Genomic DNA, 17,050 nt, shown 5'->3' with positions numbered 1-17,050 from the left:
CTGAGGTAGTTTGGGCTGAGGTTAGAAATAGGAAAGGTGAGGTCACCCTGTTAGGTGTTTTCTACAGGCCTCCTAATAGTCCTAGAGAAGTAGAGGATAATATTGCGAGGATGATTCAGGAAAAGAGTGAAGGTAGCAGGGTGGTTGTTATGGGGGACTTCAACTTCCCAGATATTGACTGGGAGAGCTATAGCTCGAGTTCATTAGATGGGTCGGTGTTTGTACAATGTGTGCAGGAGGGTTTCCTGACACAATATGTCGACAGGCCAACAAGAGGGGAGGCTATATTGGATTTGGTTCTAGGTAATGAACCAGGCCAGGTGTTAGACTTGGAGGTAGGTGAGCACTTCGGGGACAGTGACCACAACTCGGTGACTTTTACTTTAATGATGGAGAGGGATAATCGTGCGCCGCAGGGCAAGAGCTATAGCTGGGGGCAGGGAAATTATGATGCAGTGAGGCATGACTTAGGATGTGTGGATTGGAAAAACAGGCTTCAAGAGAAGAACACTAATGAGATGTGGGGATTGTTCAAGGAGCAGCTACTGCGTGTCCTCGATAGGTATGTACCAGTCAGGCATGGTGTAAAGGGCCTTGTGAGGCAGCCGTGGTTTAGTAAGGAATTGGAGTCCCTTGTGAAAGGGAAGAAGGCGGCATATGTAAAGATGAGGCGTGAAGGTTCAGTAGGGGCGATTGAGAGTTATAAGGTAGCCAGGAAGGAGCTAAAGAGGGAGCTAAGAGAAGCGAGAAGGGGACATGAAAAGTCTTTAGCTGGTAGGATTAGGGAAAACCCAAAGGCTTTCTATAGGTATGTCAAGAATAAAAGGATGACTAGGGTAGGTATCGGTCCAGTCAAGGATAGTAGTGGGAAGTTGTGTGTGGAGGCGGAGGAGATTGGAGAGACATTAAATCAGTACTTTTCATCAGTATTCACTCAGGAACAGGACACTGTTGCTGATGTGAATATGGAATCACAAATAATTAGAATGGATGCCCTGGAAATATGCAGGGAAGAGGTTTTGGGAATATTGGAAAGGATGAATATAGATAAGTCTCCTGGGCCTGATGGCATTTACCCCAGGATCCTATGGGAAGCTAGGGAGGAGATAGCAGAGCCATTGGCCTGGATTTTTATGTCGTCATTGTCAACGGGAATAGTACCAGAGGACTGGAGGATAGCGAATGTGGTCCCATTGTTCAAGAAAGGGAGTAGGGATAGCCCTAGTAACTATAGGCCAGTGAGTCTGACTTCAGTGGTGGGCAAAGTCTTAGAGAGAATGGTAAGGGATAAGACTTATGAACATCTGGGTAGGAATAACGTGATCAGGGAGAGCCAGCATGGTTTTGTGAAGGGCAGGTCGTGCCTCACAAACCTTATTGAGTTCTTTGAGAAGGTGACTAAGGAAGTGGACGAGGGTAAAGCAGTAGATGTTGTGTATATGGATTTTAGTAAGGCGTTCGATAAGGTTCCCCATGGTAGGCTAATGCTAAAACTTCGGAGGTATGGCATTGAGGATACATTAGAGGTTTGGATTAGGAATTGGCTGGCTGGAAGGAGACAGAGGGTAGTAGTTGATGGATTATGTTCATCTTGGAGCGCAGTTACTAGCGGTGTACCACAAGGATCTGTTTTGGGACCATTGCTTTTTGTTATCTTTATAAATGATCTAGAGGAAGGACTTGAAAGCTGGGTAAGCAAGTTTGCGGATGACACAAAAGTCGGTGGAGTTGTGGATAGTGAGGAAGGAAGTGGTAGGTTACAGCGGGATATAGATAAGTTGCAGAGCTGGGCGGAAATGTGGCAAATGGAATTCAATGTAGCTAAGTGCAAAGTCGTTCACTTTGGTAGGAATAACAAGATGATGGATTACTGGGCTAATGGTAGGCTACTTGGTAGTGTGGATGAGCAGAGGGATCTTGGTGTCTATGTACACAGATCTCTGAAAGTTGCCACCCAGGTAAATAGTGCTGTGAGGAAGGCATATGGTGTACTGGGCTTTATTGGCAGAGGAATTGAGTTCCGGAGTCCTGAGGTCATGTTGCAGTTGTATAAGACTCTGGTGAGGCCTCATCTGGAGTATTGTGTGCAGTTTTGGTCGCCATACTATAGGAAGGATGTGGAAGCTTTAGAACGAGTGCAGAGGAGGTTTACCAGGATGTTGCCTGGAATGGTAGGAAAATCTTATGAGGAAAGGCTGAGGCACTTGGGGCTGTTCTCATTGGAGAAGAGAAGGTTTAGGGGAGATCTGATAGAAGTGAATAAGATGATTAGGGGTTTAGATAGGGTAGATACTAAGAACCTTTTACCGCTAATGGAGTCAGGTGTTACTAGGGGACATAGCTTTAAATTAAGGGGTGGTAGGTATAGGACAGATGTTAGGGGTAGATTCTTCACACAGCGGGTTGTGAGTTCATGGAATGCCCTGCCCGTATCAGTGGTGAACTCTCCTTCTTTATGGTCATTTAAGCGGGCATTGGATAGGCATTTGGAAGTTATTGGGCTAGTATAGGTTAGGTAGGATTCGGTCGGCGCAACATCGAGGGCCGAAGGGCCTGTACTGCGCTGTATCCTTCTATGTTCTATGTTCTATGTTCCCTCTCTCACTCCCTTTTCCATCACCCCCTCCTTTCTCACCCCCTCCCTCTCTCACCCCCTCCCTCTCTCACCCCCTCCCTCTCCTCCTTTGAGACAATTCTTAAAACCTACCTTTAACCAAACCTCCGGTCATGTGACCTAACAATTCTTTATCTGGCTCAATGTGGTATTTTGGTTGATAATGCTCCCACATTGAAACATGGGGAATAGGAACAGGAGTAGGCCATTCTGCCCTTCAAGCCTGCTTCACCATTCAATATGATCGTGCAGATTTTACAACTTCGTCCCATTTTCACCCTGTAGCCTTTGATATAGCTGCATTTTTCTTTAGGGTTTTCAATGTTTTGGCCTCATCAGTTTCGTGTGGTCGGGAATTTCCACAGACTTGCCGTTGTGTGGATGAAGGAATGTCTCCTCATCTCAGTCCAAAACAGCATACTCCTTATCCTTAGACTGTGGCCCTGTGATGTACTGGGTATGTTTTAAGACAGTAAAGCTACTATTCAAATATAAATTGCTATTAAGGAGTGGTTCGCTGTATATTTCTAGAATTTTCTGCTTTGTTCAAAGCCAAGGCAGTTGGCAACCTAAACTGAACTGAACTATTCTAGCATTTTAAGAGTGTTGAAAAAGTCAAGCCATTCCTATCTTTAGGGGTAACATATTCACATGGACAGGGAATTAGTTAAATAATAGAATACAGAGAGTTGGGATAAAGGGGTCATTTGCAGGATGGTAACCTATAACTAGCGGATAGTCACAGGGATCACTGCTGGAGATACAGTTATTTAAAATAAAGTTTGTTTCGTCTTGTGGGAGAATGGAGGGCCAGAGGACATTATCTCAGCATTAACTCAGATAAGGAGAGATTTCTTCCGTGAATTCTTTATTGCAAACAACTGTAGAGGTTGGCTGATTCACATATTCAAGGCAGGGATAGATGGATGTTTAAACAGGAAAGGAATGGAGGGTTACAGGGAAAGGGAAAAAAGTGGAGTGGAGTATTTTAGATCAGCCATGACCTCATTGAATGATGGGATACACTCAATAGGCTGAATGGTCTACGTTTACTCCAACATCCTTTGGTTTTTCCTGCGATGATCCTCAAGAAATACTGACTACACATAGCTGTTTAGATTAGATTACTTACAGTGTGGAAACAGGCCCTTCAGCCCAACAAGTCCCGACCCGCCAAAGCGCAACCCAACCACACCCCTACATTTACCCCTACCTAACACTACGGGCAATTTAGCATGGCCAATTCACCTGACCCGCACATCTTTGGACTGTGGGAGGAAACCGGAGCACCCGGAGGAAACCCACGCAGACACGGGGAGAATGTGCAAACTCCACACAGTCAGTCGCCTGAGTCGGGAATTGAACCCGGGTCTCAGGCGCTGTGAGGCAGCAGTAACAATTCCTATTTATTATGTATTAGTGAGCAGGGTGATTTGATATAATTAGAAAAGGACATTGGTCCTGTTATAAACCAAACCAGACCAGACAGATCCCCTCAAAATATTTTAAGGTGCTAGCCTACACTCTAATATTTTCTTATTTTAAATGCAAATGCAATGTGATTGGTCAATCTATTCAACAATGTGATTGGTCAATCTACTCGACATTAAGCAAAACACAATTTTTTAAAACACTATCGTTAAAATGCAACCAAAGAAAGAGGAATTTAGAATAATGTAACTGTTGGAAAAATTAACCAAGTAACAGACACAGTAATTATTACCAATTAACTGTTCCAATAAAATAACATCCCACAAGCACACCCCTTGGCAAAAAGGAAAATTCAGACACAGATTCTCACATGCAGTTCTCCAATCCAGGAGGAAAAACACCAGGAGAATATTCAGAGAGAGTAGCAACGAGGAGACATTCACTGAAGCTTCCAACTCTGTTGAGACCCCAATAGTTTCTGATGCTGCCGATAAACCAAAATGCAGAAATCCCAATCTGTGTAAGTTAACCACATCCACTCTCCCAAGGCCTCCCAGCTGTGTACTCAAGTGACCTTAACTGAACTGATTGGCATTTTGTTCAATATCTCTCTTGAAAGAAACCAGGGAAAAAAATAACCTCTTCAAATTACTGCATTGTCACAGTCCTCATGAACAGGTTACTGTTCCAAGATCATACTACAGAATCTGAATGCTTGCAACATCTGAAACTAAACTGATGTAATATAAACTTTGTGTAACGCAGTGTGTTTTAATGGTGTGATGTGATTCAAATTCCTAAATTTCAATGAATTAAATCTTTCTAATCTATTCAGATCCTGGTAGCCTTTTAAAACACATCATAAATAAAGCGTGTTGGACTACCTTAAAGGAAGGGCAAACATGGAGAACAATTGGTAAGGTTCAAACACGGAGTACATTCACTGAATATCGCCCTGGGTTTCTAGGTCAGTACACATTACCTGTTCTCCTTAAAATTAAAAAGGTGCACAATATGATGTGATGAGGTGAAATTTCTCCGAGTCTTACTCTATAGACATTAAAATATCTGAACATTAATGACTCACTGGTCAAATGATATTACTGCATATGATGCTCTGATTAATGCAGCTGGAGCCAATGGGACAAGCATCAGTCAAAGCTCCATGGAAAAACTGGGAATGACACCAGTTGATGCATTTTACAGAAAAGAGAGAAGATGAGGGAATGTGGCTGCTCCATCTTCAGGAGCTGGATCCCGAGAGAATGTCCAAATGAAAAACCTTGGAAATTGATGCCTTGGTCAATGTTGGAATAAATGATGAGGGGGAACATGAGTAAGACTTGTTGAGTAGTTGCCAAGTGATGGAGCTAAGAGTCACTGTCGTAGCCTTCATCAAGTTACCAGAAGCTGTACATTGACCCAGACATATGTCAGTTATTATTATTATTATTGTAGAATCTCAACAGATTTTCTTGTGATTGTGTTGCCAGATATTCGCGGGTTACAAAGTTTCCTGGATCAAGCTTCTCGCCAGGGGTTGGATGTATCTCTGCAGAGAATCGATCAGAATATCAGTCAGATCTTTGCCAGTCTCTTCACAACAATGAAAACCGAGGAGCTGAACCGTTATCGGGATACACTGCGCCGGGCTGTCCTCCTACTGAGCCCACGAGGAGCTCAGACATTCATCAATGAGGTCAGTGACCAACATGACTCAAAGCTGGATCTGTGAGGGAAAAGTTGAAAAGGACAAATGTACGTAGATGCTAAAACAGTCAGAATTGTCCGAGCTCCCAATTTTAATTGTTCTGTTGTCCCCCGTGTGGTATTCATGGTACACGAAATTGTCATTTTTGATCAAGGTTTGCGCGAAGATTTGTAGCTCGGGTGCTCATTGTTGTGGTTCTGTTCGCCGAGCTGGAAGTTTTTGTTGCAAACGTTTCGTCCCCTGGCTAGGAGACATCTTCAGTGCTCTGGAGCCTCCTGCGAAGCGCTTCTTTGATGTTTCTTCCGGTATTTATAGTGGTCTGTCCTTGCCGCTTCCGGGTGTCAGTTTCAGCTATCCGCTGTAGTGGTTGGTATATTGGGTCCAGGTCGATGTGTTTGTTGATGGAGTTTGTGGATGAATGCCATGCCTCTAGGAATTCCCTGGCTGTTCTCTGTCTGGCTTGCCCTATGATGGTAGTGTTTTCCCAGTCATTTTTGAACTTCAAGCCTTTCTCAGAGTAGACAGAACAGTCCGTCAATGAGATTAATTTTCAGGAGGCCGGTCTTTACTTTGTAGATAATAGATTTTTAAAAATTACGTTGTGAGTGCTTTTGTTTGTTAGTGAAATAATTTAGAGAATGTATATGTGACTTGTTCAAATCTTTAATTGTAATTTATGAGAGTTTTTAACACTAATAACTCAGTATCCGAGTGGATCATTGTGTTTCTAGGTGACGTTGCTACTAAATGACACCAATGACAAACAAAAGATATTATAGCATGGTCCCCCCAAGGGGAGGAGCCTCCCAAAATACCACTGTGACAGTTGTGGGGGACAAACTATCACCGTTGGTTTTCAGGCTATGTTTGGATAAGTAGTGTTGGAGACAGGTGAGGACAGACCCATCCGTCTGGACAGTAGGAAAGGGTATGGAAGTGAACAATGGGGACCACTGCAGCTGGAGACTAATTTACCATAGTCACCGTTGTAGTATATTTACAACATTGGCTCATGCTCTTTAATAACTATGGTCAAGCCTCAATCTGACTCTCGGGGTTTAGACATGGGGTGCGAGAAATACTGGCAAGAATTTTGGAAATAACATGTTTAAGGAGTGTGGTGAGGAAAGGAAGCTTGTTTGGAGCTGGGACATTTAATAGCAGTCAGAATGATTGTCCTTGAGAAGGAGTTGATACACTGTGCTCCTGAACTTCTGCAGTTTGTGCTATAGATCAACCCACAGTGATGTTAGGGAGAAAGTTCTAGAATTTTAACCAGGCATTGGTGAAAGAAGAGTAACGTATTTCCTGGTCAGGGTGGTGTGTGACCTGGGGGGATCTAGAAGCTGTTGGTGCTGATACATCTCTATTGCCTTTGTCTTTCTTAATTGTGCAAATCACCAGTTGGAAGATTGAAGGGGCTCAGTGAATTGTGTGCTGCAGACCCTTGCTGTGCTGAGAAAGAGAGTGAATGTTGAAACTGGTCAATGTGATACCAGTGAAGCAGCTGCTTTGTCCTGGGTGGTGTCAAGGTTCTTGAGGTTGTTGGGCTGCACTGGTCCAGGCAATTGGGCCATGTTTCATCACCATCCTGACGTGGGCCTTGTATAGAGGCATTGGCAACCAGGACGGAAGTTATTCACCACAGAATATTCCCCCTTTGCCCCACTCTTGCAGCCACAGTGTTAATATTGAGTTGAGTTTCAATGGGTCAATGATGGCTCCTAATATCGGGGGCTTAGTGATTATATTGATTTTACAAAGTAGTTAGGACTTCCTCTCTCATTGGAGGTGGTCTCTGCCCAGAATGTTTTTGTGTAAATGTCACATCTCACTTACCAACTGTTTCAACCAGCCCCACGATTCTCCAATCATCCCCACGATCCTTCAACCAGCCCCACGATCCTCCAACTAGCCCCACGATCCCCTAACTAGTCCCATGATTTCTCTAACCAGCCCCATGATTCTCCAATCAGCCCCATGATCCCCCAACCAGCCCCATGATTCCACAACCAGCCCCATGATGCTCTAACCAGCCCCATGATTCACCAACCAGCTGCTTGATTCCCCCAAACAGCCCCATGATTCCTTAACCACTCCCACGATTCTCCAATCAGCCCCACGATTCTCCAATCAGCCCCACGATTCTCCAATCAGCCCCACGATTCCTTAGAGGTAAAAACAATGACTGCAGATGCTGGAAACCAGATTCTGGATCAGTGGTGCTGGAAGAGCACAACAGTTCAGGCAGCATCCAAGGAGCAGCAAAATCGATGTTTCATGCAAAAGCCCTTCATCAGGAATGATTCCTTAACCAGTCCCAAGATTCCCCGAACCCGCCCCATGATTCTAACCAGCTTCACGATTCCCCAATTTATGATAGTTCCAGGTGACAATCGTCAAATTGCCAAGCTCGTGGATGAGAGGAGATAACTATCCCCCTTTCTTCAGTCCTCAGTTAGTCCCAACAAGGTTCGTTTGAAAAGTATTCTCTTCCTTCTGGATTACTTTCTCCCAGCCCCAAATTAATTGAAACAGGTGGTCTTTAACCTTGATGGTCACAGTACACCTGCTCTCAAACCCCGGCTAATGTACGTGGATACTTCAGCTCAGGGTCTCTCCTTTTTCCAATGGCACTCACAGATCTCTGTCAAATTGGCTTTTAATTGATCTCAACAATTTTCCCCATTGTTTTTTAATTCACTCATGGGATGTAGGCACTGCTGGCTTGTGTTGTAGATGTACTTGAATAGCTTGGTTAGGAGTGTGGCAAGGTTTGGAGCTCACTGTAGTGTCTGATTGCTGGAATATTGTCAGGGCCCACGGCCATTCCAGTATTCAATGCACTCAGCCATTTCATGATTTCATGTGGAGTGAACTGAGTGGGTTGAAGATTAAAGTCTGCGACGTTGGATCCTCAGGATGAAGACAAAATAGATTCTCCATGTGGTGCTTTTAACTGATGATGTTTAGAAATGGTCCAGCCTTGTCTTTTGCTCTGCTGCATTGCATTATGGTACTGTTAAGAATGGGGTCATTTGAGGTCTTCTCCCATTGGTTGCTTTGTTTTTTGTTAATCTTTTGCTGCTTTAATCCAATGCTATGTCTTCACCAGACAGACAACTCATTTTTAGCTACTTCCATGCTGCCTCAGGTACACCAACCTGCACTCACCAGCTGCTCCCTGGCTTTGTGTGAGGAATGGATTTGGTGTGAGGTTACAGCTTGTGTTGGATTAGAATTCCACTGCTGCTGATAGCTCAGCGTTTTATGAATTTCTGGTTTTGAGTTGCTAGACTGTCCTAAATGTTTTGCAATTAATAACATTTGTGCCACTCAACAGGGTGGAGAGTGGTTTTCGTGTTTAATGTGCAATGCTCATTTTTGTCAAAATTTTTGCTATTAATGACATCCAGGTGTCTGTGGATATCTTTTGGCTGTTCAATAGATATCCAGCATATAGCCAGTGAAATATCTATGTGGCATTTCAGCCATTTTAAACATGGTCTATAATGAGGTGTTGGGGGGCCTTCGTGAGCATTTGATGGCCACCAGAGCTGTCTGAATACTGCCTGAGACATCATTTTCCTTGATAATTTTCTGGTATAGACAATAGGTGCAGGAGGAGACCATTCAGCCCTTTGAGCCAGCAACACCATTCGTTCCATCTTTGAGTGCAGATCCGAAACAATCCAATTTCATGAAGCAATCTATTGTCTATGAAATGAATGAAACCGGATTTCAGTTTTGCCCTCTACATGAAATATTTAAATACATTTTTTATTCTGCCTCATTTGCAATGTTGAGTTGGCTCGTTCCTGCAGATTCATTGAGGCAGTGAATAATAAGCTGAATAGCAGCTGGCTTCCAGTAAGCGACAATTGGAACACTCACGTTCCTTATTCGACCATATTAAAATGTATTGGATGCTGTTGAGGAGCAGGTAGCTACTATTCCAAAGAAGGAGTGAGCAATCTTAGAGTGTGACAGTATATGAGGATAATGAGCCATTATGTTGTGTAGTGCCACTATTCTGGCAATAGTGTCTACCATCATGGGATGAATGCATTGAAGGTCGGGCCAGCATTTAGTGCCCAGAGGGCAGTTAAGGGTCAATCACACTGCTGTAGGTCTGGAGTCACATGTAGGTCAAACCAGGTAAGGATGGCACTTTCCTTCCTGAAAGGGGCAGTAGTGAACCAGATGGGTTTTCCCAACAATGGATTCATGGTCATCATCAGATTCTTAATTTCAGATTTTTCTATTTTATTGGATTCAAATTCTGTCATCTGCTGTGGAGAGATTTGAATGTGGGTCACGAGGACATTACCTGGGTCTCTGGCTTAATGAAGGGCTTATGCCAAAATGTTGACTCTCCTGCTCCTCAGATGCTGCCTGACCTGCTGTGCTTTTCTAGCACTACACTTTTTGACTCTGGGTTAACAGTCCAGTGACGATACCCCCAAGCCATAATTTCCTGTATACGCCTCTCAATATATGACACAGAATAGATTAAGCATCCAGTCATAAATTCAGCATCCTCCCAGAGGGAGAAACAGTAAGAAACAATCATCCATGGAAATGAACATTCTGATTACGCTGGACCCCCACTTTAAAATATACATGACAAGTGGGACCAGGATGTCTCAATGGGGAGGTGATGACCTAGTGGCATTATCGCTGGATTGTTAGTCCAGACCCAGCTAATGTTCTGGGGACCTGAGTTTAAATCATGTCACGCCCAATGATGGAATTTGAATTCAATAAAAAAAGAAAATCTCGAATTAAGAGTCTAATGATGACCATGAATCTGCTGTCGATTGTTGGAAAAACCCATTTGGTTCATTAATGTCCTTTAGGGATGGGAACGACTATCCTTACATGGTCTGGCCTGTATGTGACTCCATACCAAGAGCAATGTGGTTGATAGGGATGGGCATACATGCTGTCCTAGCCAGCGATGCCTTCATCCCGTGATTGAATTTTTAAAAATTCTTGGTTTCACTGGAGTTCCCTTCTGGATTGAATCCAAGTCATTGGATGAGGACATTGGTTTGGTTTCCGAGTCCATCCATACTGCTAGCAACAAATTTAATTGACATAGCGCCTCTAACTTCAGAAAATGTTCCAAGACTATTCACAGATATATTAATGAGGCCTAAATGGACACAGGGAATATTAGGATTGAAGAGGTAGGTTTGAAGGGGTATCTTGAAGATGGAGAGATTTAGGAAGAGAACTCGAGTTAAAGGCCAAGGCAGCCGAAGGCTGAAATGCTGGGAATTGGGGATGTACAAATGACCAAAGTTGGAGGAGCACAGGGATCTCGGAGCACTGTCAAGCTGAAGTATACTGAGATAGTGTCAAGGGGATGTTAGGGACCCAATGGATGGAATTAAAAAATCGGATTGAGATTTTCACATTGAATTTTTCGGTTGATCAGGAGCCAATATAAACTGTCAAAACACAGAAAATGCCCATTTTGGTAAATCTCACAATGAAATCATTTCTTGTTCACTTTCTTCCCCCATTACTATATTTATGAAGATATAACTTGGGAGGCTTGCAAAGCAGGCACCAATAAAGGAAGCATAATATAAGTGCTCCGCTTAAGTGTTTATAATGAGAGAGGTGAATAGCGATGTTTTGTATAAACTATCAGAGCTTTTAGTTGCTGTCCATTTTCCTCAATCAGTTAGGTCTGAATGTTCTCAATGAATCTGTTTTAATTCCCATTGTTAAAATGGTAAAAGCTGCTGATTCACCCAGGGAGGAATGCTTTCAGCATGTCTGTGTTACTGGGCTTGGAATAGTTAGCCAGAGTGCATTCTGAGTGGAAAGTTCAATTATCAACTGACATGTCATAAGTGATTATGTAACTCTAGTACAGAAAGAGGAGGTATAACCTTGGCTTCTGCGTGAGACCTGCATGTACTTTCCCATATTTTGGACCTCGTATGTCATGTTCTTCCTCAGCAATCCAGCAGACCAAACGTTGCCCAGAATTGTCCGCAGGAGGATCCCACATTCAACTTGGAACAACTCAGGAGAGGTGGTGACAAAATTGTAATGCCATCTAGAATCCCAAGAAAATGAAGAGAGAGAAAGTAGAGAATTATAAGCCTATGAGTCTGATGTCAGGAACGGGGAAAGTGCTTGAGTCCATTATCCAGAATTTTATCACCGAGCACCAAGACAACGGTGTTAGAATCAGACACAGTCCAGATAGATTTACAAAATGGAAATCATGCCTGACAAATTCCACCAGAATTCTTTCAGGGAGCAAATTTCTGGATTCTGTACTGAAAACAGAAAATTTCCAGAAATTACAACAGGTGGGGCAGCATCTGTGGACATAAGAGTCTAGATGAGCTGTGATGACAAGTTTGTTAGTTTGATCTCTCTCCATGGATGCTGCCTGTGATTTCCAGCATTTCTTCAAAATACTTTTGAGGATGTAACTAGTAGATTTGATGGATGGGAGCCAGTGGATATGGTTTATTTGGACTTTCAGAAAGCTTTTGACAGAGTCTCCTGTCAGGGATTAATGTGTAAAATTAAAGCACCTGGGGTTGGATAGAAAGTTGGATAGCAGACAGGAAACAAAGACCAGGAATAAACAGGTCATTTTCTGAATGGCAGACAGTAGCTCCTGATCAACTGAAAAATTCAATGTGAAAATCTCATCCGATGTTTTAATTCCATCCATTGGGTTCCCTAACATCCCCTTGACACTATCTCAGTATACTTCAGCTTGACAGTGCTCAGATCCCTGTGCTCCTCCAACTTTGGTCGTTTGTACATCCCCAATTCCCAGCATTTCAGCCTTTGGCTGACTTGGCTTTTAACTCCAAAGTTCTCTTCCTAAATCTCTCCACCTTCAAGATACCCCTTCAAACCTACTACTTCGATCTGGACTGGGACCCCAGCTATACTTTATATATGTTAATGACTTAGATGAGGGAACAAAATATAATATCTCCAAATCTGCAGATAACACAAAGCTGCATTGTTGGGGGGGGGGGGAGGGGGTGGCGGGGAGGAGGGTGGTGAACTCTGAGGAGGATGCAGGGATGTTGCAGTGTGATTTGTCCAGCTGAGTGAGTGGTCAAATGCTGTATCATACAGACAAATGTGAGATGATCCACTTTGGGTAGCAAAAATAGGAAGGCCGATTATTAGTTAACTGGCTGTGAACTGAGAGGGGGACCAATTTCAATGTGACCTGTGTGTCCTTGTGGACCAGTTGCTGAAAGTAAGCGTGCAGGTGCAGCAGGTGGTAAAGAAGGCAACAAAAGCAGAAATGGGTGGAAAAACTCAGCAGGGCTGGGAGCAGCTGTGGAGAGAAATCAGAGTTAATCTTTCCGATCCAATACCCTTCCTCAGAATGGATGGAATCTGTGGAATTTGAATTCAATTAAATGCTGGCATAAAAAAGATAATGTAACCACTGTCAATTGTTGTAAAAACCCACCTGAGTTCATTCATGTCCATCAGCGAAGGAAATCTGTCAACTATATCTGGCCTGGCCTATATGTGACTCCAGGCCACAACAATGTGGTTGACGCTAAAACTATCCTCTGGGGCAGTTAGGGTGGGCAATCATTACTGGCTGAGCCAGCAGTGCCCACGTGTCATGATGATTCGGGAAAAATATACTTAAACAATCACAGAAACACACCTTTACTGAAGACTTTGCTTCCTGTCAGCCAGGCAGCATCCGAGGAGCAGGAGAATTGACGTTTCAGGCATAAGCCCTTCTTCAGGAAAGTCTCCAGCATCTGCAGTCCTCACTTTCTCCTTCCTGTCAGCCAGTAAACATTGACTCTAGCTGTTATGTATGCCCTACATGTTTCACCTGACTATTATAAATCCATTGCCAATTGTAGGAAAAATACCTCTGGGTCAGTAATGTCCTTTAAGGAAGGAAACTGCTATCCTTACCTGGTCTGGTCTACATATGACTCCAGACCCACAGCAATGTGATTGACTCTCAACTGGCCTCTGGGCAATAAAAGACACCTTCACTATCCTATCCCTTAGCCTTTCATCATACGATTTTCCCTCCAGCAATCTCCGAAATGAAAATGATGCATTAATATCACAACACAGCCGCAGTGTTCAAGACCTTTTTCAAGATCAATTGTTTTTGAATGACTTGTGGAAAGATAGAAGCTGTTGAGGTTTCTGAATTTTGTAAATGATTTCCACTCCATCATACATTGCGCTCACAATGAGGTTATTCAGAATTTCATTTGGATTGTAGATGCTAGAGAGGTTGTATGCTGATTCACTAATTGTCAGCTTTCCTGTTTCTGTAACTCCATTGCCTATAGTATCCTTCGGATCTACTCATTATCATCGACTTGATAGGCCTAGGAGAAATGTGAGTACAGTTCACAGTCACACAGATTCTGTGGCCCGCCCTTTCTCTGAGTAAGGGTCTAGCCAGGCAAATTGATGCAATTTCTTTCCCCTGTCACTCAGAGATGGTATCACAACCGGCTGCACGGAAATAATCTGGTGCTTATTGGATGCAGATCATTCTGTATCCACTCTGACAACATGATGTTAGCCACAAAAGTCTTGTCTTTTTAATGACAGTTTGAGTGCTAAATTACTCCCAAATCAACCCATAGACTGCTATTTTTTAAAATCTATACTCTATCATAAAAGCAGTGGTGCAACAATATTCAATTAGAAACATCAAGCATCATTGTTCTCCTGAAAATATGCAAATTACACAATGATTTCTAAGTAATGATGTTGAAACTGTGCTGTTGCATTCGAACAGTCAAATCATCTTCCGTGGAGAAAGGTCGTTGGATATGATTTAGTTTTTGTGAGTTTAGGACAGGCTGCTTCCCGGCGATACCTGGTACCTGATCCATGCCGGCAATGTTCCTCAACGGTCAGTTTGGGCTAGCATCCCAGCATCAAGGCACTGACCCACCTCGCCCCCTCGATCAGCTGCGATGGGCTGGGCACGTGGACTCTCCTCATTCCTGATGAAGGGCTTATGCCCGAAACGTCGAATTTCCTGTTCCTTGGATGCTGCCTAACCTGCTGTGCTTTAACCAGCGACACATTTTCAGCTCTGATCTCCAGCATCTGCAGACTTCACTTTTTACCCCACGTGGTCCCCATAACCAACATGAAACTCACCAAGTAGGTGCTCCACTCCCAGCTCTGAAATGAAAGGCAGGCCCCGGCTGGACACAGGAAGTACCTCAGGGATACCCTCAAGGCCTCTCTATTAAAATACGGCTTTCCCACAGACACCTCGGAATCATTGGCCCAAGACCATCCAAAATGGAGAGCAGTATCCGGGACGGCAGTGAGTACCTCGAACCTTGCCATTAGGCAAAAGTGGAAGCCAGGGAAACAGCAAATAGAGCACATTGCCACAGCAATGTCCCACTCACCCCCTTCCCATGACCCACCACCTACTCCCAGTGTAACAGCTCCATTGGTCTGTACAGACACCTACAGCCTCACCCTGAGAATGGGTGAGGGTCCTCCTCATCTGTCCGGGAGGGTCCTCCTGATCTGTGTGGGAGGGTCCTTCTGATCTGTGTGGGGGGGTGGGGGGGGAGGGTGGTGATGATCCTGATCTGCGTGGGAGGGTGATCGCCAATGATGGTGAGCAGCTCAGGCTGATGGAGAAAGTAGGACTTAAACCGTTGATGGGTGAGCATTTCGAGTCCTGCTCTGCTCCTATAAATCCTTTGATAACGAGGGACATTAGCTCTTAATTGAGTGGTGTAGTTAGCTGGAATATCTTTAAGATACTGGATTCTCGTCAGTCTGACCCAAGTGGCTGATCTTCCTCAATTGATCTCAAATTAATTCCACCTTCGTCCATGGAGGTTAGGATTCACTGTGTGAGACAAAGCAGCCTCCCACTTGGGGTCAACATTATGCAGCATTTGAGTGAAATGAAGAAAACGTGGGCTGATTCACACGGCATTAAACGCAGGAACCCTGAGAGAAGATTTTATCTGTAACTGCCTGAGAAGTGCTTGGTGCCACAAAGGGAGAGGTTTCCACTCCCCAGTTCCTCAGCAAGGAAAGCTTGAGAAGGACTCAGACTCAGAAAAAACAGAAACGTTGGAATCCTACCGGCAGACTAAGGGCACATGACTGTCACCTTAAACAGGATACAGTACAGAGGAACCTCCGTTATCCGAAGGACACAGGCAGGGAAAATTTCATTTTGATTAACTGAATGCCGGATAATTGGATGCTGGATAGCAGAGGTTCATCAAGCATCAGAACTTTGCAATCTTCACGGATAATCCGAAATTCGGATGATCAAATGCCAGATAATAGAAATTTCTCTGCACTTCGAGAAGGGGAACTCATTGCTCACAGATACTGACACTTACCAATAAGTGCCTATAGACCTGACTCCACAGCTAGAAAACGATGTCACAGCCACATTGAAAAACATCATAACACAGGACAAATTAACAAGACATTCCCAAAAAATGAAACCAGATGGATCCAACACATCCTGCTTCTATGGACTATCTAAGGTACACAAACTAGGGCCCCCCCCCTCAGACCCATAGTCTCACTCCCTGGCACACTGACATACAGACTAGCAAAGGAACTTTGCTGGAAACTGAAACATCTAGTGGCAAATTCATGCTACCCCACCCAAAAATTCCTGAACACCATCAAATACACCAAGATAGAAGAGGATGAAATAATAGTCTCCTTTGATGTAACAGCCCTATTCCCAACAATTAACATCAGCCTGGCCAAAGAAACACTGACTGCACTCCTAGATGAACCAAGGACACAAACACCAGATGGCACCAACTCCATCAGCAAGGACAACATCCTCAAGCTAGTAGATCTGTGCGTCACAACCATCTTCACCTTCAATGACACGACTTATAAGCAAATCAATGGGATATCCGTGCGATCACCAATCTCAGGCTTCTTAGCAGAAGCAGTAATGCAGAGACTTGGATGAACAGCCCTCCCCATGATCCAACCCAAACTCTGGATCTGCTATATGGATGACACCTGTGTCATCTCAAAACAGAACAAATGAGAGGAAACCTAGAACAATATCAACAACATTCTTACTGGCATAAAATCCACAAAAGAAGAGAACAATAACAAACTCCCCTTCCGAGATATCACAGTGGAATGAACATCCAATGGAAAACTACAGACCAGATACTTAACTACAGAAGCAATCATCCCAATACCCACAAACGGAGCTGCATTGGGACATTATTTAAAAGGGCCACAACACACTGCAGCACCCAGGAACTACA

General features: G+C 43.8%; 1 protein-coding gene across 1 annotated transcript in view; it reads left to right on the top strand.

Annotated features, from left to right (window-relative positions):
• Positions 1-17,050, top strand: part of LOC132834997 (glutamate receptor ionotropic, delta-1-like) — an 831,861-nt gene that overhangs the window by 502,634 nt on the left and 312,177 nt on the right. Inside the window, exon 4 of the mRNA XM_060854217.1 lies at positions 5,539-5,744. Within this exon, the coding sequence (XP_060710200.1) occupies positions 5,539-5,744 (206 nt within the window). The remainder of the gene's footprint in view (positions 1-5,538; positions 5,745-17,050) is intronic.

This window comes from Hemiscyllium ocellatum, chromosome 43 (genome assembly GCF_020745735.1).
Source record: "Hemiscyllium ocellatum isolate sHemOce1 chromosome 43, sHemOce1.pat.X.cur, whole genome shotgun sequence".
Classification (NCBI taxonomy): Eukaryota; Metazoa; Chordata; class Chondrichthyes; order Orectolobiformes; family Hemiscylliidae; genus Hemiscyllium; species Hemiscyllium ocellatum.
This window is presented reverse-complemented; position numbering and strand designations above follow the sequence as displayed.